The sequence below is a fragment of the Sinocyclocheilus rhinocerous genome, unplaced genomic scaffold (genome assembly GCF_001515625.1).
Source record: "Sinocyclocheilus rhinocerous isolate Xijiao unplaced genomic scaffold, SAMN03320098_v1.1 scaffold166, whole genome shotgun sequence".
NCBI classification, from domain to species: Eukaryota; Metazoa; Chordata; class Actinopteri; order Cypriniformes; family Cyprinidae; genus Sinocyclocheilus; species Sinocyclocheilus rhinocerous.
The window spans coordinates 2,197,670-2,221,398 of NW_015633186.1; the positions used below are offsets into that span (position 1 = coordinate 2,197,670).

A 23,729-nucleotide genomic window follows, 5' to 3' on the forward strand; every position below is an offset into this window, starting at 1 on the left:
TGTCTGTCTGAATAGTGACTGAATCAGAAACCGCACCAGAGGTCGGCCTGCATGTTACATTTTCGTTTTTAGTTGGTGTGGTAAACGCGCAGAATGACATCCATGTGAGCAGATACCATGCCTTGTGTGGCTGCGTTCCTATTGGCTGCTCTAATCTCATGTTTTATTAATCAGCTAGAGGCGTGGTAAGTGTAGGTGTATCGCGTAAAACCTGGATTTGACATTTATATTTTAAGCGTTCTGCTTCGGCCTTTATAAGCAACTTCGAAGAAAAGTGGTGCTACACGTATTACTGACCTTATGTCAGTTTGTTTTTTATCGTAATTCATCGAATATACGCGGTTATTAAAACACGGCCATCTCCGTGTTTTGAAAGACCAGCGTGTGTGGGCGGGGCGTTGGTGCAAGGGGCGGAGCCCAACTGTCTGTACAATGGCCCGATATGTTGACTGAATAACCCGCCATCTTGTTGTGACTCCTCTACGTGCGTGGAAGAGAGACTTCAAGGGGGATCCAGTCACGTCTTTCCTTTTATTTTATTATTTTTTTTTATAGACGAGAAGATTGGATCCCGAGCAGAAGCATTTGAATCTATCTATTTAGCATTTTTAATTCATTTCTCTAATCGTTTTTGGACCATAACAAGAAACAGAGATGAGTATCGAGACGCTTTTAGAGGCGGCGAAGTTTTTGGAATTGCAAGCCCTGCAACAACAAAAAGCACGTGGTAAGAAAAGGAAAATATGGGGACATACACCTTTATGACAGACAGAGGGTCACTTTAATGAATCGTGTTGTTCTCTAATGTACGTTAGTAGCCGGTTAATATGAGGCATTGTTGCACGGGATGTCACAAGCTACGTGATAGCAGGAATCAGTGTAGTGCGTGACATGAAATATGTTATAATACGCCAATAATACCAAGACTCTGCAAAACTGCAGTATAGTAGGCTATGCATACGTTTACTTTCAAGGGTAGTAAACTTGTGTTTTCCGGATAGTGACAGCCATGTATTAAAATGCAGAGAATGTAAGTTCATCTGCTTTGGCTGTTGGGATAGTTCGTGATTGAATACTTCATTGCAGTGGCGATGTAGGAAAACATACCTGCTGGCTTTAAAGGGCGGTGGCTTACCAGTACGTGCGCGAGTGCCAGTTCAGTTGCGCTTTACATAATGACCTAAGTATCACATTACGGGGCTCTTATTTGCATCCTTTTTGTAGAAGTGAATGGCTGTAATGTTTTATTGCATTTTCGTAGACTGTTTTCAGCAAAATAGTGTACGGTTCATTTATTTCACACTATTGTTTTTTCTCCCGCGCTGCATGCGTCCACTGGCGCTTTCTGAAGCCTCGGCGACGTGTCTGCCTTAGCCACGCCCCTTAAGCGCCTCGGTGACGTGTCTGCCATAACCACGCCCTCATGTAAGATCCGCGTGGACAGAGCCCTCCCCCTTCGCTCCATGTGCGCGCCAGGCGCTGCTGCTCTGTGCAGGGAGGGGGTTTACAACCAGAGGGAAAGTAGGACAGTAACCCCCTGCTTGCTTTTCCAAAATGTACTGCAGTTATATAACCCACTCCTGCAGTTTTGGATCATCGTGGTGCCCTGACAAACAATACTGGGAGAGTGACATTCTCAGGAAGAATTTACATGATGAGCTTGTTGACTATGGGGGTCACGCAATCAGTTTAGATAGGCCTATTGATAGGCTTATATCAAATAATCAACTATTTATGAGGATAAATAGAATTAACAATTTGAATATAAAAAATGATAAACATACAGTATTATGTTTAGCAATCAATCATGCTAAATATAATTGTTTTCATCACTTTATTATTTTAATATGTAATTACAAAGAATCAGAAGGCAGTTCTATTCATTAGTAAATATAAAAATACAATCACGCTTTTTCCATGATGAATGAAGTTGACATGAATACGAATTAATATTATATTTTTATTTTATTGTTGCATTTGCAAATTGCATACTTTTATATACATATCCAAAGATCATAACTTATTGCTTAATCGTTTTTTCCCAGCTGATTCCATTTCAATTGATTTATCGAATGTATTGCCAATTGACTGGAATATTATTTTTTTGTTTTCTTTTGCATTTGGAAATTGTATACTTATATATACTTTTCCAAACGATTGATTAATTGATTTTTTTAGATTATTTTATATTTCTAGATATATAAATAGAAATGTATTCTGAAATGAAATATTATATTTTTATTTTCTTTTTGAATTTGCTAATACTTTTTTTTTTTTTCTGTTCAATTGATATATCAAATGTAGTCTCATTATTATTATTATTATTATTATTATTATTATTATTTTACTAACCAGTCTAAGCCTGTGATAGAAATCTTCTCGATCAGTTTCACTTCTGTATATTTCACCACAGCTGACTGTAATTCTACTCTAGTTTGTAATGCTGGGCTGTAAATTGCATTGCACGCTGGTGGACAGTCATTTCCTGTGTGCAGTTACATATTTGCCCTCTATAGCTGTTAAAAAAGCTACACCAAAATACTTCAGACAGGCAGGTGTTGTCCAGAGAAATTATGTTTAAAAAAGCTTCTCTTCTCTAGTCTGGCACAATTAGAAGTATTCAAAGAAAAGCGGAACCTTGATATGCGTTTATGCCTGTGGGAGGTGTTTTTTCCTCTTTTACTTCAAGTCCCCCTGTAGTCAAATATTTTATCCCTGAAAACTCATCTTTGATCATCAAAATGACATATTTAAATGTTTTTTCTTGTGAAAATAATTTTCTCATGCCTTAAAATAGCTTGAATGTAACTCTACACCCTTGCCTCATTTACTATACGCTGACCTATGAATATGCAAATTAGCCCCACCTCCACTCAGTCACACAAGCCAGGTCCTCCTGATCCACGGATAATGACTGATAAAACTATGTTTTTACTAGCGGACAACTACAGTGGACACTGTAACAGTCGTTAAAGTTACTTACTTGACGATATTGTGTCCTAAAATGCCTTGAAGACTCGAATGCAGCCGTTTGTGATTCCAATTCGCGCCCGCGAGCAACGCATGTGAAGTGCGGCCGCCAATGCAGGAGAGGTGGGTCTGACTCCGGGCTACTTTTACACAGTTGCCACGGGTTATAATGCAAGTTAGCGGTTCTAAATTCACATTAAACCACAGCTTCATGGGTTTTTTGCTCTAATTTATTTCTGGTTTTGTGCTGGTATTGGTATATTTTGCATAGTGATAGGAATCGATCCCTTGACGTGATTGGTTATTGGATTGTGACGTAGCAAACCGAGGGCTGTTTCAAACCGCGTTTCTGGGACTGCCATTGGGAAACTACACTTTTAAGGAGAAAATACTCAGCAATGGTGTTGATTAATGAACTGGCACATGGTTTGTCTAAAAGCATATAAAAAACACCACATAGACAAATAAACAACATAAAAAACTTGATTTTCACTACAGGGGGACTTTAAAGATCAATAATGCATCATTATCAGCTGTTAACAGCTCCAGTGTCAGGAAATCAAGTGTATTTAAAGGTACAGAACAATCACATTTCACTTGAAAGGCTTGCTGGTTTGTGTGTATTGTGCTTCCTTGTGTATTCCCCCCCGGCACCTCTTTTCAGCAGGAGGAAGCGTGCGCTGTTCAAATAGCATAGTGGTGACTGGTGGGGGTGGATTGCTGTGCTGTGATTGGCTGAGATTAGGTTGGAGCACTTTCACCACCCCCTTCGCTGACACACACGCGCACACACACACACACACACACACACGATAAGAATGCCTGTCTTAAAAGTCTCATTATCATCTGAGCGCACATGATTTGATGCTGTCTGGCTTTTCACCCTAATGAGCTTCATGACGTTCCAGACGCACACACACCTGTGTCTTTTTCAGTTTATATAGGGCACCTCGTATACCTGTGACCTCTTTACCTCCCTGGGCGTTAAGAGGGTTCTTTTAAAACTGGTAGCATTAGGTTGTGCAGTGATTCATTTTTTGATATTTTGATTGCTAGTAATTGGCTGATATGAAGCAAGAGTATTCTTCAGTGCTATGTTCGTAATACATTTGAAGCTTTTTGACCAATTCGGGTTGTTATACATAGCCTATAGGTGAGTGCTAAAATGGTTGGATTAATAAAAGCAGTAATGTAAAGGGACATACAGAAAGCTTCTGGAATGACTTGACTTGGATTAACCATAAAAGCGCTGATCAGGATAATTCTCCTTCAACCCCACAACAGCGAGCTAATATCTAAATGCACTTTAGCTGAGCAAAGCCTAAGAGTTTTTTCAGGTGAATTCAGTGTTAATGCGATTTATTCTGTTTTACTGTTAATAAAAGGGTTTTAAGTTGTCTAAAGGTGAAGTGTAATTTCTGTCACTAAATGAAATTAAGCAAAAATTGGTGTTTGATTTACTTTTTAATACTTTTATTCAGCAAGGAGGCATTAAATGATCATTTTAAAAGTGATAAAGACTTCAAATAAATGCTGTTCTTTTGAATTCTGTTCTATTTCTATTCATCAAAGAATCCTGAAAAAAATGTATTATAGTTTCCACAAAAATATTCAACATTGATAATAATAAGTGCTTTTTGAGCAGCAAATCGGCATATTAGAATGATTTCTGAAGGATCATGTGACACTGAAGACTGGAGTAATGATGCTGAAAATTCAGCTTTGCCATCACAGAAATAAATTACAGTTTAAAATACAAATAAATTAGAAAACAGTTGTTTTAACTTGTAGTAATAATAATTCAAAATATTACTGTTTTTACTGTATTTTTGGTACTGACCCCAAACTTTTAAATTGTAGTGTATATATACATTTTATATTGATTCTATTTTATTTTTTTTTATTCTAACATTCAGATGCTGCTCAAACAAACACAGTAGTGTTGAATATGCCACAGTATGTGCGTTTTTCAGGAAAATCAGCCTATGAATGGGTTACTTTTAGTTGCCTTGGTTTGCACATTAAACTCAGGATAAACGTTTAACTAAAAAAAAAAGTGTTTGAATGTTTTTCAGCCTGAATTCAGTCTGCGACCAATCCTTTCACCTAAAATAGACGTAGCTTCCTTAATTACTTTACTATTGAACAGCAGTGGAAGTCCTTTAGTGCATCACGTGCTGAAGCTCTAGTTCTCCTCTCTGAGTCAAAAAGCAGTTTGTGTGTCTCTCTAGTGTCTTTACTATTTCTTAAACGGTGTAAAGTCGAGTGCAACAGCATGTATAGTTGATGTTTTATACATGTATAATCTCATATGTTTAAGGTCAAAGGTTACCTGCAGTGTCCAACATATAGTTCAGTCGTCTACATTTCCTTCAAAACGGTTTACTAGATCACAATAAGAGAGACTGCAGATAGATAGGACATCCTATTTTTATCTTTTATGCTTGTTTTGGATGTTAACTGAAAATGTATAAACTGTTCTTTTTTTATTAAATAATTAAGAGTAGAATAATTATTACCATCAAATTTCTGTTATCATTTGGTTTATCCATTTGGTTATCTGCTGATATACTATTTATTTATTTACTGGTATCGCTGGCTTGATATTGAAAACTCTTTTGTTATTAACTAAAGTTAATACTATTAAAAATAATTTTGGGTAATTGAAATAAGGCTAAAATAAAATATAATAAAAAAAATGATGGATAAAATGTAAACCTAAAAAATTTAATTGATTTAATATGATTACTAAAACCGGAAATTATAAGAAATTAATGATAAATAGAAATATAAAAAAGCTATTAAAAATGACAAAATCACTAAAACTTACATTTGACTTACATGAAAACTGAAAATATCAAAATAAAAGCTAATTAAAAACAAAAAAAATATAATAGGATATGAAAATACTAAAATAACACTGATTGAAAATGTCATTTGTCATTCTCCTTTCACCTATTTTTACATATAGATTACTTGTCATGTAACACTTACTTAATCTTTCAAAACAATTTTATAAGTCTGTTAAATGTAATCTTAAAAGCAAACCTTAAAATGAATATCTATTTCTTACTATGCTTAATGTTGTGGTACCTAAATTCAAATTACTTTAATTTTTTAGTGTTTGATTTGAATTTCATTTAGACAATATAGTATATCATTTTAAAATTAATTCACTGGTTATCAGTTATACCATGAAAATAACTGGTATATAATTATTGGTCTTTTAATATTGATGCATTCCATATAAATGTTTATCATGTTAATATCAATATGGGCCGTTAAAGATCCAGTTGGTTCTGAATTTGGATAAGTAATTAATTTTTTCCCATATTTCTTTCAACAGAAGAGAATGAGCTTCAGGAAAGACGGCGCCGTGAGCAAGAGGCGGAGAAGCGGAGAGCAGAGGTTAACTCTTACACTCAGCCCATTCGAATGAACCATGTGACCTGGGTGGAGGAGTCCGGCCCTGAGCATCGCCACATACCTGCCCCGGCCCAACCTCCTCCCCCTCCCCTCACCATGCCCATCACGGTCATCCCCATCCCAGTGGTGTCCTCCACTCCACCCGCTCTGCCCCCGCCCCCCACCACAGCTCTCAGCCCGTCGCCAGCGCCCCCCCTCACGCCACCCAGAAAAGACACCCACTCGCTGCCAAACCAGCAGGCACTGCACCAGCGCCCCCTCATCTCGTCTCAGGTGAAGGCAGAGCCCACATCACTGTCTCAGTCCAATGGCACTAAACCAGCCCAGCAGCTCCAGACCTACCCGGGCCCCATCGTCACAGCTTCCCAGCATGCACTTCTCCCTCAGCCTGGACCTCCTTCAGTCCAATCCAGCCCTGCGGTTAGAGGCAGTCCGCCTGATGACCACCGTAATTTGGACGGCAAGAAGAGACCTGGAGGGTGAGTCAAGATGTGAAGCTCTTATTTATCGCTATGTTATTACACGGCCCTGTGGAATACTTGATTCTGATTGGTCAGTCGCGACATTCCGAGGTATGTTATCCCTCGATAACAACCGGTAAAAGCTAATAACACAGGCTCATCCGGGTAACAGCAGTCGGCGCTGTACTCTTGCTTGAACTATTTTTTCTTGGTGGAAGCTTTGCGTTTGTTTAGCTAATAAAATATTAAAACTCGATTCAAAATGGTGTACAGTAGCCGTGTAATAAGTGGGATAATGTACATCCAGCCGGTTGTTACCTCAGAATAAACCCCTTCAGGCTGATACAAGATCCTGATCACTCTGTCGGGGTTTATTCTGAGATAACAACCGGCTGGATGTACATTATCCCTTACTTAACCATTGTATAAGACTGAATCATGTGAAAACTTTTATAGGTGGTTTTTTACGGCTGTGAGTTTGTATTATGTTTGAGAGCTAACTATTAAAGACCATATGACCTGTGTTTACAGGGCAGGAACGAGAGAAGTGCACAATAAGCTTGAAAAAAACAGGTAGGGTCATCTTTGCTGCTGGTTTACCAAACTTAAGTGCCTTTCACCAATGTTTTTACACATACAGGGTGATGTATGTACACCATCGTTCAAATGTTTAGAGTCAGTAGGATTTTAAAATATTTTTGAAAGAAGTCTTTTATGTGTGCAAAGACTGCTTTTATTTAATCAACATACAGTAATAACAGTAATATTGTGAATTATTATTATTACAAATTAAAATACCTGTTTTCTATTTAATATATATATTTTTTAAAAAGTAGTTTTTTTCCTGTGATTGCAAAGCTGAATTTTCAGCAGCCTTCAGTGTCACATGACCATTCAGAAATCATTTTAATATGCTGAATTGGTGCTAAAGAAGCATTTCTTATTATTATCAATGTTGAAAATAGTTGTGCTGCTTAATATTTTTGTGGAAACCGTGATACATTTATTAAGGATTCTTTGATGAATAAAAAGTTCAAAAGAGTAGCATTTATGTGACATGGAAATCTACTGTATTAATGCATTTAATATTACTTTTGATCAATTTACTGTGTTCTGCTGAATAAAATGATACATTTCTTTAAAAAAAATTTGAACAGTAGTGTAACATCTGCAAAAAAAAGTTTCAAACACTCCCTGTTTGCCATTGATCTATAAACAAATTGATCAAAAACTGATTCTGCTAGTGGCACAGAAATTACACACATACAATCAAGTTATGCATATATTATATCAGGTATATATAATATATGTATATATGTATATTGTTATATTTTTATTGTTCACATACTTAACAGATAAAAATGAATATAGCACTTACAGTAATTGTCTCATAAGTATATTATAATATATAAATGTTTATAGAAATATAAATAAGTGAATGCTAATACCACATAAAACCTTATTATAACTTTTCTGTAATTATAAATTATCTCGTATTCTCAGACGTGCTCACTTAAAGGAGTGTTTTGAGACCCTGAAGAAAACCATCCCTAATGTTGATGAAAAGAAGACCTCCAATCTGAGTGTTCTGCGAAGTGCTTTGAGATACATTCAGGTAAGCGCTGATAAATCTTCATTTACATGTTCACTGTCTGCTGTACAACTGTATCTTGACCCATGTCATCAGACTTTGACTTGAGGTGTATGTTTACACGCGTAAATGATGCAAGAGCAGGTGGGAAACCACACTATGATGCAGTCTTCAGTTTGTTAGTTACAGTTCTTTTATCTGAGGACTGATAAGCTCAAAGTGAGATATTTCCGATGTTGCTTTGATTGATCTAAAGCCATGAGATTAAAGATCTCTGATCGAGTTTATTTGCGGAGGGAAAATGGATAGTTGCTCTCCTGCAGTGTGAGCAGAGCACCTTCTCTTTGTCTGTAAACCGAGATCATCTGATTAAACCAGTGCCTCATTCACACATGCACACGTCTACAGCAAGACCCTTTAGGAGAAGAAATAGAAATCCAATCAAATCAAAGGATTTGATTAAGCTGAGGCAACTAGGGCAGTGTGGAAACAGAACTCGTGTCACTGGATCCGCGGCGCCGTCACCCACCCCCTCCTTAAGCCGCTTGCTTCTAGCCATTGGTGGATTTGACTGACTGACCCAACCCACACATTATCGCTCTTTCCCGCTCTCTGCTGCCTGTTGCTCAACCAGGCTTAAGGTGTATTTATTTAAAGCACATGGCCTGCTGAAAACAACCAGCCATTTGCAATGATTTTTTCCACAATGTGATCTGTATACTGGGAGCTTGAAGCTTTTTGAGTATGAATTTGTATTGAATATGTGGATCTGTTGTTTTTAGAACATCGTAATTTAGATTTTTGTAATTAGTACTGTGAAGCTACATTGAAACTATAGATTTACACACTACTGGTACTTAAGCTATACTAGAAGTTATAAAAAGTAGCTAACTACAGGCTAGATTTTAAATGTATCTGCATCATAAATGTATGTAAAGTCATCATATAGTCAATATACATTAAATGTATTTTTAAATGTATAAATAAAATACATTTATTTAGCTGTATAGTCAACTAAATCAGTGTTTCCCAACCGGGGTGCAGTCTGTCGAGAGCAGGGGTGCCGTGTAACTAAATAGTCAACCTGAGCAATATTTGTCTAGCACAGAAAAACTATAGGTTGTCAATTAGAATAACATCACTGAAGCACTAATTAAAGTGCTAATTAATTTCTGCTCAGTAATAATAATAACTAATTAATTTACAGAAAATTAATAAACACCTCATTTGAAATTAAAATATTTTGCAGGAAGTGGAATGATACAAGTCTTTTTTAACCATTTAGTTTACACTTACTCTCAGAATGAACTGATTCAACAAAACTAATACAGTTAAATTACTTAATTCATAATGTAATAGTAATACTATTTTTGAAGGAGTTTAATGAATTACTAATTATTTTTTGAACCAGTTTGTTTACATTTATAGTCCATTTACTGTCATTTACATGTATTAAAATAAATTAGACTTCCCTGCATTTGAGAGGACATTAGGAGTGTGTTTCGAGTGCTTTTATAGCTCACTGTTACAATGTGACAAAATCAGAAATGTAGCATTTTGTAGCAAGCTTGTAATAGCGCCACAACTAGTAAAAAATGTTAAGTTAGTAGCATGGCTAGTTTTAGTTAGTCACTCCGGATGTATTATTATTAATGACAGTAAGTAATTACTGTCTTTGAATGTTTTTCTTGAAGGACAGGTTTGCGGGAAGCTCATGTGTATATTTTATTGAATGTTCACAGAAAAGCTGATTTGAGCTGTTTCCCAGCCAGTACCTCTCCCTCTCCCTTTCTGTTTTGTTGTGTTCCTGCTAAAAGATTAGTGTGTGCCTGTGCCTGCAGGTCACGGGGCTTCTCTCTTAATGATCAGTGTTGTGTTTGTGTGTACGTGTGTTTTGCGATGGTCTCTAGAGGCTTCGGTGGCACAGTGTGTGTTCAGGCCGTCCGCTGGGCCATGGGCAGAGGCAGGCACGCGCGGCTAACCTCCACGAGTCTGCCTCTGCATGCGCTCTGGTCCGCGGCCCCTCCCACTCTCCCCTCACTGACCAATCAGCTCCTCCAGAACTGAATAAGAGGATTGTTTGAAGAGATTACTCTTCATTTTATTCATCTTCATGGCACCTGATTCACATATTCCTGTGACGTCGTGCCAAATCTGCTTTTTGACTTCCAAAGTGAAGTAACTGATTAGTGATTTGTTAATCCTAGGACAGATTGCGACAATGCTTATCTGTATTAGGCCAGGCAAGATACCAGTGTTGTTACTGTTGTCTAAAACAGAAAAGAATACAATGAGTGCATTAACAAACAATGAGCAATTCATTTGCTACAGTATTTATTTATCATTCTGAATTTTAGTTAATAAAAATACAACCGTTAATTGTTAGTGCGTTACCCCATAAAATATTGATCAAATTAACATTAGCTAAGATTAATAAATGTTTTAGAAGTATTTTTCATAATTCATTTTAAATAATGTAGTTAACTATTGTTAACAACTCGAGGGGTGAGAACCAGAAAGGCGTAAGTGACATTTCACCAACTTTACAGGAGAGCCAAAACAAACATTTTACCATAGTTTGATCTGACTTTGTGTACTGATTTCAATTGTTTATAATAAAAATTTGTACACTCATGGATGACAGTACTTTTGCTAGTAGAAAGAGCTCATTAAGAGCTTTCATTTGATATATATATATCTCCATTTCACCAAAAATGTCACTTACGCCCTTCTGGTTCTCACCCCTCGAAATGGAAACCTGTTGTAAAGTGTAGCTATTAAAATAGTTAAAAACAGTATTAAAATGATCATTAAAATAAAATAATAAAATATTAGATGAAAACCGTAAATTTAAAAAAACTAAAGAAAATGACAAATCTTGCCTTGGCAACTATCTGAAAAAAAAAACGGAAAATCTAAAAAAAAGCTCAATTAAAATAATTCAAGAATTACTAAAATAGTATAGATATAATACTAAAATACACACTGTTACATATTAATACTAATACTAAAATCACTAACATACTGTTACTCTGGGAAGAAAATAAAAGCCGTTTCTTTCATTTCTCTGGATATTCAGAGAAATTTGCTTGTCGTGTAAAATCTTGAGGAAGTAGTCACACTGCAGTCCTTGTGGTTTTGACTCACGCTTCATATTACTTACAAATGTTGATTTGAAATGCACAAACGCGCTATTAAACTACACATTTGTATTCATTTTTCATGCTATACTGGCCTCATAATTCTTGGATTATGGTTATGGATTATGGTGACTGCTGCTTTAAATGTTATCCTACGAGTCTCAGGAGTTTCCCTGTTCTGTCTAGTAGCTCAGAGCTCCTCCTCCGTTTCTCCCTCCCTCTGTGCTTTTTTTCCTCCTTCCCCCACTCTGGCGTTCATCATGTTCCCTGCCGCGGCCACATGAGTAGCGAGCACATGGCTAGACAGAGCCGCGTGACGTCACCCCTCAGTGACAGCCCCCTCCAGCTGTTGTTCCTGCTGCAGCACGGTCCACTCGTCGAGCTCGATCTTAGTTTAGCCACATCCCTGAAACCCGCATTAGGTGCTGCCTTTTATTTAAGAAACCTTGCAGGACCTGTTTTGCTTAGCAGTGCATTGTGTTCCAGTGACTGATGTATTGTTTATTCCAGATAATCGTATTGAGATTTTTTTTTTTTGGATGGTTTGTTGTGGATTGGGAAATCTACAAGGTCAGTTTTTTGTCATTGGCACAATGTTTTGATGTAGTTGCATAAAGTAAATAAATATCAGTGCACTGAATTACACCCACTGGGTTTATGTTGCTCTGCTGTCTCAGTAGGTTTGTGACTGATGAGCAAAACCAGAATGAATCCTGTGAGATCCACCTGATTCATTTCCTGTCTTTGTGTAGCAGTGCGTGTCAGCACTATAGTAAGGCCTATGTGGGTCAGTTGGTCATCTATATCATGCCCTACACTACAGGAACTAGTGGTTTATCCTTGTGGGGTTAGATCACATGATTCCTATGCATGGTAAAAGGCCTATTTGTCTTGTACAAACCACTGCAATTTCAATGTAGCTGATTCAACAAGTATTATTTGGTAAATGTCAGCCTCATCCTGGCTGGCAGACATTTCTACATGTCTAATTTTGGTCTGTCCAAATGAGTCGCACCATCTGTAGATCATTTGCTTTGAATGGAAAATTCTGTTATTGTCTATCCATCCTCATGAACGGTTCAAAGGGAGTGTCTAGCAAAATGACAAAGCTGCACTTTCTCAAAACAACTGTCTGTCCAGTTGCAATTATAAAATACTAATTCTGACCTAATGTATATATCCCCCTTAAGACCGACTAATACTTTTTTTTATACACTTCTATACAAGGCTATAATTATTTGGTCAAATATACAGTAAAAACAGTAATACTGTGAAATATGAACTGTTGAAAACAGTTACAAGTAATTTTTTTTGTTTAGGAGTAATATGCTCAACTGATTTTTGTTTCATTTTTGCGAGCCAGAATTGATATCTTTGATATCTTCTGACCTTTTTTTATTTTTTTCATTTGTCTGGCAACCTGCTAAGAAAAAATGAGTAGATTTGCCATTTGAAAGCCTTGTGTAATTTAATCAAACCCAAACTATTTTTGTCACAAAAAGTGTCAGTTAAAGGGAATAATGTTGGTTGATCTATCTCTGTCCCCAAACAAATGTACACTGCACTGCAAGACTTCCTCTTTAGCATCACAACAAAACCAGAGACCCAGTGAGATTTATAGCAGTGCTTGAACTGACCAAGTTATCAAACACCTCAAACTGGAGTCATGGGATATCCTTTACTGCGGGCTTGTTTTTGAGGAAGAGCGTGGCTGCAACGTGGCTCTCTTTCTCTCCCTTTGTTCTGCAGAACTGAGTCTGTAAACGCAGGACATCCTAACACTGCATGCGAGTTCATTTTTAACTCATACAAATCCATCAAAAGCATGCACACTTGTATATACATAAACATGATGACACGTTCACATGTGCGCAGTCAGGGGGCGGGGCTTCAGTGAGTTACTGAAGAGAGCAAACCGATGGGGGAGGGTGAGGTCATGCGCTTGGCTTGTGAGAAACCGACTACAAAAGCTAATTAAAGCCACTATCAGTTCATCCCTCAAATCGGCCCTGAGTTTGAGAGCTGCTGTTCACGCAGATGTTCCTCTCTGGCCTTATTTTACCTCCATATCCTCCAGAATATGAATATAACAATGATTCACATTCATCTCCTGAAACACCATCCAGATGTTGTTATTCCTGTGCCGGAGATGATAACATCTCATATTCAGTCAGGAGCAGGGTTATTATTGTTAACTGAAATCATAAAACCATTTTGATTCCTTGAAATTCACTGAAATAAGATCAAATAAAAAACTTAATCTAGTTTCTATTTCTCATATTTTTTTAGTTTAAGTTGAACTACTAAATGAAAAGTTAAGCTAAAGCTTAATGAAAACTCTAAGAAAATTTACAAAAAAATAAATTAAAATCTAATAAAAAATATTAATGTAAACTATAAAATACCAAAATAACACGGACGGTTTAGCCTTTCTGGGCTGAAGCCGGAGGGGGGGAGTAAAGGGGCCCCAGTCCGCGGATCAGGAGTTCAGTGGGTTTGGGTGTTTGTGGAGCAGGCCGGCCTATGTGTGTGTGTGTGTGTGTGTGTGACTAATAGAGGCAGGCATGCACAGCTGTGGGCTGGAGCTGCGCCTGATGCAGCACACAGACCAGAGAGCTGTCAACATGCCTCATCAGCGGTGGGAGGTGGGGTCAATGAGGGCCTGGTGGAGACAGCCAGCAAGGAATGCGCCGACCCCCCAGGGCATGCTTGTAAAAAAAGACCAGGGATGGCTCTTGTGTAACTGTCTTTTACGGGGTGCAGATGTAATGTTAGGAAACGCTCGCACCGAGATTCAGGTTTAGATTTGTGTGGCGGTTGAAATGTGGTCTGATATTGCTATTACCTTTGGCTATTAACTTGATAAGTGTTTCGCATCATAGCTGTTACTAGATCATGTGTGTCAGGCACAACTGGAATGCTGTATTCAACCAATCAGCATCTAGAATTATTCTTACAACTGGAGGTTTGTTTGTAATTGGCTCTTTGATAAGCTCCACCCCGTTTGGTTACTGTTACTAATTCAGCTGAGTTTTGCAGAACATCCAATAGAAATAAACTGCTTGGTTTTCATTAAAATGTGCTCACCAGGTGGTAAAAATGTATTGGGTGTTATTGTCGGCTGGAATGATGGATTATGATATGGCTGGTTTTGTTTAAAGACATTGTTAAATTATTCAGCAAAGTTTTTTGGGGGGAGAAAAGACGGTAATCCTGTATTAATACACTGTTATAAGTGACCTGGCAACAATGTTTGCCCATATTTTTCATAAAATTACATTTCATGCATTTCTGAATGCAAATATGACTTATACTGCTGTTCCAAAGTTTGGGGTCTGTATATTAGTGCTGATTAATCGCGATTAATTGTATCCAAAATAAAAGTTTTTGTTTACATAATATGTGTGTGTACTGTGTATATTTGTTGTGTGTATATATAAATACACACGCATACATGTATATATTTAAGAAAAAATATGGTATGTTAGCTATATGTTATGTTATAAAAATGTTTAAATTAAATGTTATTCTTTTGAACTTTTTAAATAATATTTGAATTATATTATGTTATTTATATTTAATTATATTTCATTTTAAAAATGTACCACTGTTTCTGTAATATATTAAACTATTATAATATAATATTAAGCAACACAACTGTTCTCAACATTGATAATAATAATAAGAAATATTTCTTGGCCACCAGTCATCATCTTAGAATGACTTGACGCTGAAAATTCAGCTTTGCCATCACAGGAATAAATTGCATTTTAAAATGTACCACAATAGCAAACAGTTATATTAAATTGTAATAATATCACTGTTTTACTGTATTTTTGATCAAATAAATGCAGCATGTGAGCATAAGAGACTTCTTTTAAAACATTCAAAAAATCTTACAAGCCCTAAACTTTAAACAATAGGTAGAGTATATATTAAAAAAAGAGCAAATATTTGTCTAAGAAAACAGCAGACGGCATTGGTCCGTAATGTTAGGCCTAAAATAAAGAGGTCACACGTTTTCCTGAAGATTGTATGCTGCTATCTGCTCTGATTCATTCTGTTAGTGTTGTTACATAAAGCGTGTGTCCAGCACACCAGACCTATATATGGAGCTGCTGAGAGGTGCTCAATCAAACAGGCTTTATGCTGCTGCCCAGTGCAGACAACACATGCTCACACTGTGCTGCCCGCTCGCCGTACCTGTTACCACAGCAACTGTGATGGTTTTCAGCTGTTGCCTTGACAATGCTCGAGTACTCCAGCGTCTAATTTGCTGAGACAAAGACGCTGACACCTCTGAGAGGCGAAAGGCCACTCTGTGCTTTGGAAAGGAAGTGGCGTGTATCGATTGGCCCAGTGTCCTGTAATTATTCACGAGAGCGCAGCAGAACAGAGACCTGATCGACCCCGAGCCGAACTGCAAGTCCTCCTTTATCTTGCGATCTACACACACCTGTACACATATCAAATGACTGGCCTGGATCTTTTTTCCAAGCTGTTATTATTTCTTCAGGGCCATGCTTGTCCAGCACACGTGGTGCTGTGTGATACGTGCATCCATTGTCATTGCTCATTGTTTGAGGGTTAGTGTGTCAGTAGTGGGTTTCTTTAAATGTATTTTATATGCAGTGATTTTTGATTTTCTAATTTAAAGAAATGGTAATTTAAATTCATTATGAATCAATTCGAACTGTCTTTTTCAGTGACTCAATTAAGTGATTTATCTGCATCATCACCGGAATGTTCACTGAGATTTATTTTTAAACCTCAGCTTTCAGACTTCAGGCTTGTCATTTTAATAATTGTATTTATTTATAATATGTTATTATTGTTGATATTATTATTAAAATGTGTATAATTGTAATAAATTGTTAAAATATAATATATAAAGTATATTTATTATTATTATTATTATTATTATTTATTATTAATATATATATATATATATATATATATAAATATACACACATACATACACACACACACACATTATTTTGTGAAAATTGTACATATTGTAAAACTACATTGTGTATTTATTTTTTTAATATTAAAAATAAAAATGTAAAAATATATATACAATTATTATTATTACTACTACTTTAAAGTTTCTATTCCCCTGTCAGATATATTGCTGAGCATCATTGTTTTTAGTTTAGTGGAGTTCCCCTTCTTGGTGCACAGACCCCTTAATCTCTCTCGATCCATCCTCTTAAGGGCCTTAGCTGCTGTTGTGTCCTCGTTGCCTGTTTGTTTCTCATGTGCCAGCTGACAGAGCAGGGAAACTGGGTCGCTTCTACCCAGCCCAGTGTGTGCCGTGTCTGGCCCTCTGTCCCTCCCTTCTGTCTTTATCTGTATGTGTGTGTGTGTCTGGAGTTTCGTGTTTCTCTGATCTACAGTTTACCTCATGTTTGTGAAGTTGGATCAGTATCTGTGTGTTTTTGTGGGTAGGTAGAGATGTAGTCTTGTTTAGCACGCTCACACTACCCAGATGTCCACTTGTGATTGGCCAAGCTCGTGTGTCATGAGCTCCTCCCACTGGTTACTCAGCGTGAGCTCTCGTGCACAGCAAGTGAATGCTTTCCCAGAAGTGGGAGGTGCTGTCATGCCTTGGGTAATCCACGTGTTTGTGTGAGTAAGAGAGAGTGGCAGTGGCAGGGTAAGGCATCCAGGAAGGAGCAGAAACTGACATCTACGCCTGTAGATGATTACAAGCACACTTACAGAGAAGCATGTGACATTTTAAAATATTGTGCATGTATTTGTAAAATATTCTTTAAAAATGTTAACAATATATTTGTTTATAAATACAATTTTATTATATAAATATTTCTAATATTTTCATATGAAAGTTTTTTGTTTCCAGGCATCCAGGAAGGAGCAGAAACTGACATCTACGCCTGTAGATGATTACAAGCACACTTACAGAGAAGCATGTGACATTTTTTACTTGCACGTCTAAATTCCCAAATGTCTTCCTTATAAGAAATTGCATGAATATAAACAGCCTTGACAGTGCTCTGTCAAGATGTGAGTAAGAGGTATTTTTGATCATCATCACAGAATAAACCCTGACATGATGACCAGTTATTTTATAGATAGTTTTATATGGAGAGAGGGATATAAATGACAAGTATATATGTTATGAGATATAGCCTAAAATCACATTATGATGATTATTTTATATATAAAGCAAGATATAAATTATACATATAAATACATATATTGGATTAAATCTAAACCTGCTTTTTGCTGCACAGCAAAATGACATTTCATTGTTGCAGCTGTGTCTTTTTGCAGACAATAGACTTTAAGTGCACCCTGCCAGCTCTTAGTGCATGTGGAAAATGCTCACTTATTTATTTCTCTGTTTCCCCACATAGACTCTGAAAAGGAAGGAGAAGGACTACGAGCATGAGATGGAGCGTTTGGCGCGGGAGAAGATCGCCTTGCAGCAGAGACTGGCCGAGCTCAAGAACGAGCTGAGTCAGCGGTTGGACGTGATTGAGATCGACCGCGTTCTTCGACAGACTGTCCAGCCAGATGATGACCAGGCCTCTACCTCCACTGCCTCAGGTTAGTCCTGCTGAAGACCTCGTCTGCAGGTTTCCATGCTAATTGACAGCATGCTTTTTGACAGAGCTTAAAAAGTCCTTGAAATCACATGATACATTTTTTCCTTAGTTTAAATTTGGTAAAAGCACTCATTGCCCTTTTTTAAAAGAGAGTCAGTAGGGGTTGATTGGACAAACACAGATTGCGCAAAACAGAGATTTTTAATTACATAACACTACCATTCAAAAATGTAGGGTCAGTAAGATTGTTTTTTTTTTTTTTATTGTTCCACCTTTATTTGACCCTCTAACTCTAGCACTTTCTATTCTATTTTAATTCTACTTTATCTATATTTATCTTCTTTTTTTATTTAAAAAAACAATCAAACACTAGCTTTCGATTTTTTCTATTTTATCTACTTGTTTTTCTTTGTGTGTGTGTGTGTGTGTAAATGTGTGTGTGTATAATATATATATATATATATATACACCTTGCTACGTGTACTGCGTTAGGCTAACCGAGACTTGTCATTTGCACTTATATATTGTTGCTCTTTTGTTAGTTTTGACTGCTTTTATTGTCCTCATTTGTAAGTCGCTTTGGATAAAAGTGTCTCCTAAATGACTAAATATAAATGTAAAATAAAGAAATTAATACTTTTATTCAGCAATGCATCAAAATGATCAAAAGTAACAGTAAAGGCATTTGTTACAAAAGATTTCCATTTCGAATCAATGCAGCTCTTTTGAGCTTTTTATACCTCAGAAAATCCTGTGGGATGAAATGACCACAAAGCATTTTGCATGCATCTCAGATTTTCCACAAAATTATTATATATTATATTATAGTATATTATATTATAAGAAATGTTTATTGAGCAGCAAATCAGCACATTATTTAAAAGTAATAAATGAAAGAAAGAAATAAAGGAAAAAAGAAAGAAAGTAATAATATTCCACTGTATTGTTTTGCTGTATTTTTAAGGAAATGCAGCCTTGGTGATCATAATACACTTTACATTAGCATTAAAAAAAATCTTACCCTCCCCAAACTTTTACAGAGTGCTGTATATATCCTAAAAATTGTAAAAAGTACACTAAATGGCTTCAAAGCTAATGACAATTGACTAAAAGCCACAAAAGCTTTTATTTTGATCTTGTTTTGAACTTAATCCATTAATAGTTTCTGACCATTTTTTGTTGTTGTCTCTACAGAAGGTGAAGACAACATTGATGATGAAGATATCAAAGACGAGACGCCCAGCGCCTTACCCAAAGTGCCTGCTGTGCTTCAGCCAGAATTAAAGAAGTCCCGTCCTGTGTCATCCCTCATAACACAGCACATCCCCATCCCTCACAAACCGTCGAAGACTTTACCCCTCATTCCCTCAGCTCAACTCTCCCCCATCGCTGCCGCCGCTCCAATCACAGCTCCCGCTCTGACCTCCACCCCAGCATCTGCTCCTGCCGCCCAGGTGGTGACCCCACAGACACTACCTCCAGCCCAGACCCATATAGTGACCACGGCCAGCCTGCAGCCTTCCGTCATCGCCCACGCGGGATCGGCGTCACACGCCTCCGTCATCCAAGCCGTCAACCGTGTGATCCAGCCGGGCTCCAAGCACGTGGCCCACATCCCTCCTTCCTCCTCGAGCTCGGTGCAGCTGGCCCCAGGACCTCAATCCATTAGCCACATCACTGTCGCCCATCTTCCGGCAATCTACCCACAGCCCGTCACAGTCACACAGCCGGCGGTCATGAGCCACATCGCGCAAACGTTCTCTCACAGCCAGATGAACGGCACTTCGGCGACCAACGCGCAAGCCAAGCAAACGCCGGTGGGTGCTCAGATGGTTACCCATCACCCTCAACTGGTGGGCCAGACTGTCCTCAACCCAGTTACAATGGTGACCATGCCCTCCTTCCCAGTCAGCACGCTAAAGCTGGCCTGAAGCTCTGACATACGGACCCCCAGATAGAGTATAGACACTTATAGACCGGTCTGCCCCGTTTGAGACTGCCGCCACATGCAGCATTGCATTCAAACGAACTATAAAGCTAAAGGACTCGGTACATTCCAAATGAAAAGAAAGTATATAAACACGACGCAAAGAAATTTATTGAATGTCTACTATATAATGATATATAATAAAAGACAAAAAGAGATGTTTTATTTTTATGTGTGGGCAAAGGCAAAGTCTAGAGTGCTTGTGTGCTGCTCAGTGTGTTTTAGGCTCTATGGAGTGTATTATGATGAAACTGTGGTGCAATCCCAGCCTAGATTGACTCTCAGCCAGCCTGATATGTGTGACTACTAGTTTAAATGACTTAATGAAAAGGCAGCCCCCATAATACCTCACACTAACTCCTCAACTAACAGCACACCTCATGTGAATACTCTTCTCAGCTCCCGCTAGACCAGGTTTAATGTACCGTGTCGAATCCTGAACCAGTTCTTGAAGTCCCTACAGTTCTTAAAGAGAGAGTTTGTCGTTCCAATCTGTATGACTTTCCTCTTTCTGCAAAACATGAACATGAACTGTTTTTGTCAGTACAATAAAAGTCAGTGGGGTTCAAAACCACACAGACCCTGTTGATTTTCCTTGTCTGGACAAAAAAAAAAAAAAACTCTTCAAAATAGCTTCTTTTTGTGTTCTGCAGGATAAAGAGAGTCGTAAAAGTCTGAAACGACTTGAGTGAATAATGATTTATTTATTTATTTGTGAACTGTCGCTTTAAAATCAATTTACCTGGTCAGTTTGGTGTCATTTTTACCACTATAGTTGATGCAAGATGTAGCATCATCATTACACTGGAGAAATGATTTTCTTAATATTTTTTTTTCCCATTTCAAATATTTATACATTCTTAAAGCAAGATAAATTTACTTGAGAAGGAAGATGAATTAAGATATTAAATGTATCAAAATTAAGTGAGCTTATGCTTTAAACAAGAAAAAAAAATATCTGAAGTAAGAAAAATCTTGTTTCCCTTCCAATAAAGCTTCTTTCTTGCCTCACAAGCATAAACTCACTGAACTTTGATACTTTTATTCAGAAAACAAGACTTAATGTATCAAGCCATTTTGTTTTGCTATTGTATAAATATGTTGATTTAAAAAAGTTAGGGTTTTACTGGAAATCAAGACAAATACTGAGTAAGAAAATCATTTTTGCAGTGTACAATAGTCAATCATGAAGTTGACACCATGACACCAGGAGCGTATGTGAGATGTTTCGATTAGAAAATATCTTTTTACAGAGTTTACATGATTTATCTGTAGTGCTCTAGCTGGCATAGACACTATTGTTGTGTGACTGTCACGTGAGTCATGGGAATCTGACAGGAGTGCCTTTAACGTTGTCAATCTGGAGTCCTGTTCAATGCTGCACAGACGCCCCCTATTGTTCTCTTGCTGCACCTGCACTCTTTAAGTTATTCACTAACAAAGCCACCTACTTAAATCCAGCTCAGTGGTGTATGAACCATATTAAATAGCCATTAGTTTGCAACGGCGCAAACATTGTTCTGGATGTCATTGCGAATGTATTCCAACACATTCAATGCCTTCATCTTGCCACTGGTGATAAATGTTGTATATTATATGTGCAGGAAGTAACTGCATGGTTATTTTGTCATGTAGCAGAGTATTAAAGTTACATGCATTTGTGTTTTTGTGTAGTGAATGCATTTCTCAGAGGCTTTGTTTTTTATGTTTTAGTGACTAATAATGTTGCAATTGGAAGGTGGATTGATGTCACCTCGTGTTCCTTAAATAAACATCTTTTAGGCTTCAGGAGTGTTGTAAGAGTCTGAGAGATGGTGAAGGATTCATGGATGGGAAGATGTCTGTATTGAGCCACGCTGACCGCTACACAGTTCTGCAGGTAGAGCACAGCCTGTATGTATAAAGAGATTTGATTTCAAACTAACACTGTGATCCCTGTCGGTTGTCCAAGTAAGAGCAAGCCAGGTTTACCAATCACACTAGCATTATGTTGCGGTAGAGTCCCTGCATTTGTTTTGCTTCTGTAAGCGTGTGAGAGAAAACACATTGAACTTTTTTATTTTGGTTGTCAGGTTTTAGTTTTGTGTATTCACACTTGGATGTATACATTCTTAGACTAACTGATGTGGCTGTTTTCGCATGTAGATGGATGATTGTTGTTTCAGTGCTAATGTTTTAAAATATGTTCTTTTCAGTTTCTGGGACCATGTACAGTTATATATATGTTGGGGCAACTTTTCAGACCTCTTTCCACACTGGTATTATATATATGCGTATATATAGAGTGTGTTTTCCCTATGGAGAAAGTTCAAATTGTATATAGCCTGTAAATTTGGGGCTGCGTATAGACCTAACTGTCCATTATGTTGTAAGAGGAGCATAAATAAATAAATAAAAGAACAAATGTTGAATAAAAAATCAATCTTGATACATTTACCTATTGTTTAGTAGTCATTTTTGGACACTTGACACTGACAGGCTATTGAAAGGATAGTTCACCCAAAAATGAAACAGTCATCATTTACTTGTTTCAAACCTTTATGACTTTTTGTTTCTTCTGCAGATCAAAAGACATTTTGATGAACGCTTGGAACCAAATAACATTGGAACCTTTTGAATTCAGTTCTGTGTATGGACAGTAAATAAATAAATACCCTTCTTTTGTGTTCCAGAAGAAAAAAAAAACTTTTGGAGAAAATTAGTAAATGATGGCAATTTTCATTTTTGTGTTAACTAGCCCTTTAAATTCTTAAGTGGTCTGTGCAATATTTCTTAAACCTCTAACAGAACTTTTAGCAAACCACTTACAGTTGGCAGTTAATCCATATAGTTGAGGAATCAACCCAACCATTTTTGTGACTGATGTTTGTGTATAAAAATGAGGTTTTAGCTCCCACCCTGATCAAACAAATCCTGAACAAACTAAATAAGGTGTTTGGGGTTACTTGAAAATTACAAGCTGGTGTGTTGACCTCTAAAGAACTAAACTAAAAAAACGTCGTGAGGGTGAATAAAATAATGACCGTTTTCATTTTGAGTTAAACTAGCGCTTGTGTCAGGGCCGTCGCTAGTGGGGTGAAAGGTGGTGACGATTATAGGGGCCCACGGCTGAGGGGGGCACCACGGCGATCTCAACCGACTGGCTGAGGCCAGCCTAAAAAGACGCTCAGGACAGTTGACGGGCCACTGCTGCGCATCGTCACGAAAGCTTATCATTTGCACGTGTTTTAGGCCTTGCCTATTTAAACATTAAAATTTTTTTAAAGCATTCAAACACAAGACGCGGAAAAACTCAACTGAGTACTCGCGCGCCGTGTTCGGTGCGCACGCAGAGAGCCACGTCTCACGGACAGCAACACCGAGCCGAGCTCTCTCCTCCGCGTCCTCCTGCACCTGAACGAACAAATACAAATCACAGTTAAAACATGCAAACAGAAAAAGATGTGAAAGAGCCCAATTCAGCACCCGCGCGCAGTGTTCTGTGCGCATAGGGCGCACGCAGAGAGACGCGTCTCAAAGCGCTTGAACACCGAATTTGCCTCTTCTTGCTCTTGTACCGACAAATACATAAAAAATGAT

At 37.5% G+C, this 23,729-nt stretch overlaps 1 protein-coding gene and 1 pseudogene across 1 annotated transcript; one reads left to right on the forward strand and one right to left on the reverse strand.

Moving 5' to 3' along the window:
• The first annotated feature begins 502 nt into the window (after positions 1-502).
• LOC107743665 (max-binding protein MNT-like) lies at positions 503-20,635 on the forward strand. The gene is made up of 6 exons (XM_016557025.1): positions 503-727; positions 6,317-6,875; positions 7,389-7,430; positions 8,361-8,472; positions 17,972-18,164; positions 19,358-20,635. The coding sequence occupies exons 1-6, from the start codon at positions 655-657 to the stop codon at positions 20,092-20,094; spliced, it is 1,716 nt and encodes a 571-aa protein (XP_016412511.1). The 5' UTR covers positions 503-654; the 3' UTR covers positions 20,095-20,635.
• A 2,742-nt stretch (positions 20,636-23,377) lies between these two features.
• Positions 23,378-23,729, reverse strand: part of LOC107743724 (solute carrier family 35 member F2-like) — a 12,455-nt pseudogene continuing 12,103 nt past the window's right edge.

Bases quoted from the DNA above. Each gene is read 5' to 3' on its own strand.
- LOC107743665 (XM_016557025.1), top strand. From the start codon at position 655: ATGAGTATCGAGACGCTTTTAGAGGCGGCGAAGTTTTTGGAATTGCAA. The intron at 6,876-7,388 runs GTGAGTCAAGAT...CTGTGTTTACAG, and splicing joins GGCAAGAAGAGACCTGGAGG to GGCAGGAACGAGAGAAGTGC. The intron at 7,431-8,360 runs GTAGGGTCATCT...TCGTATTCTCAG, and splicing joins AATAAGCTTGAAAAAAACAG to ACGTGCTCACTTAAAGGAGT.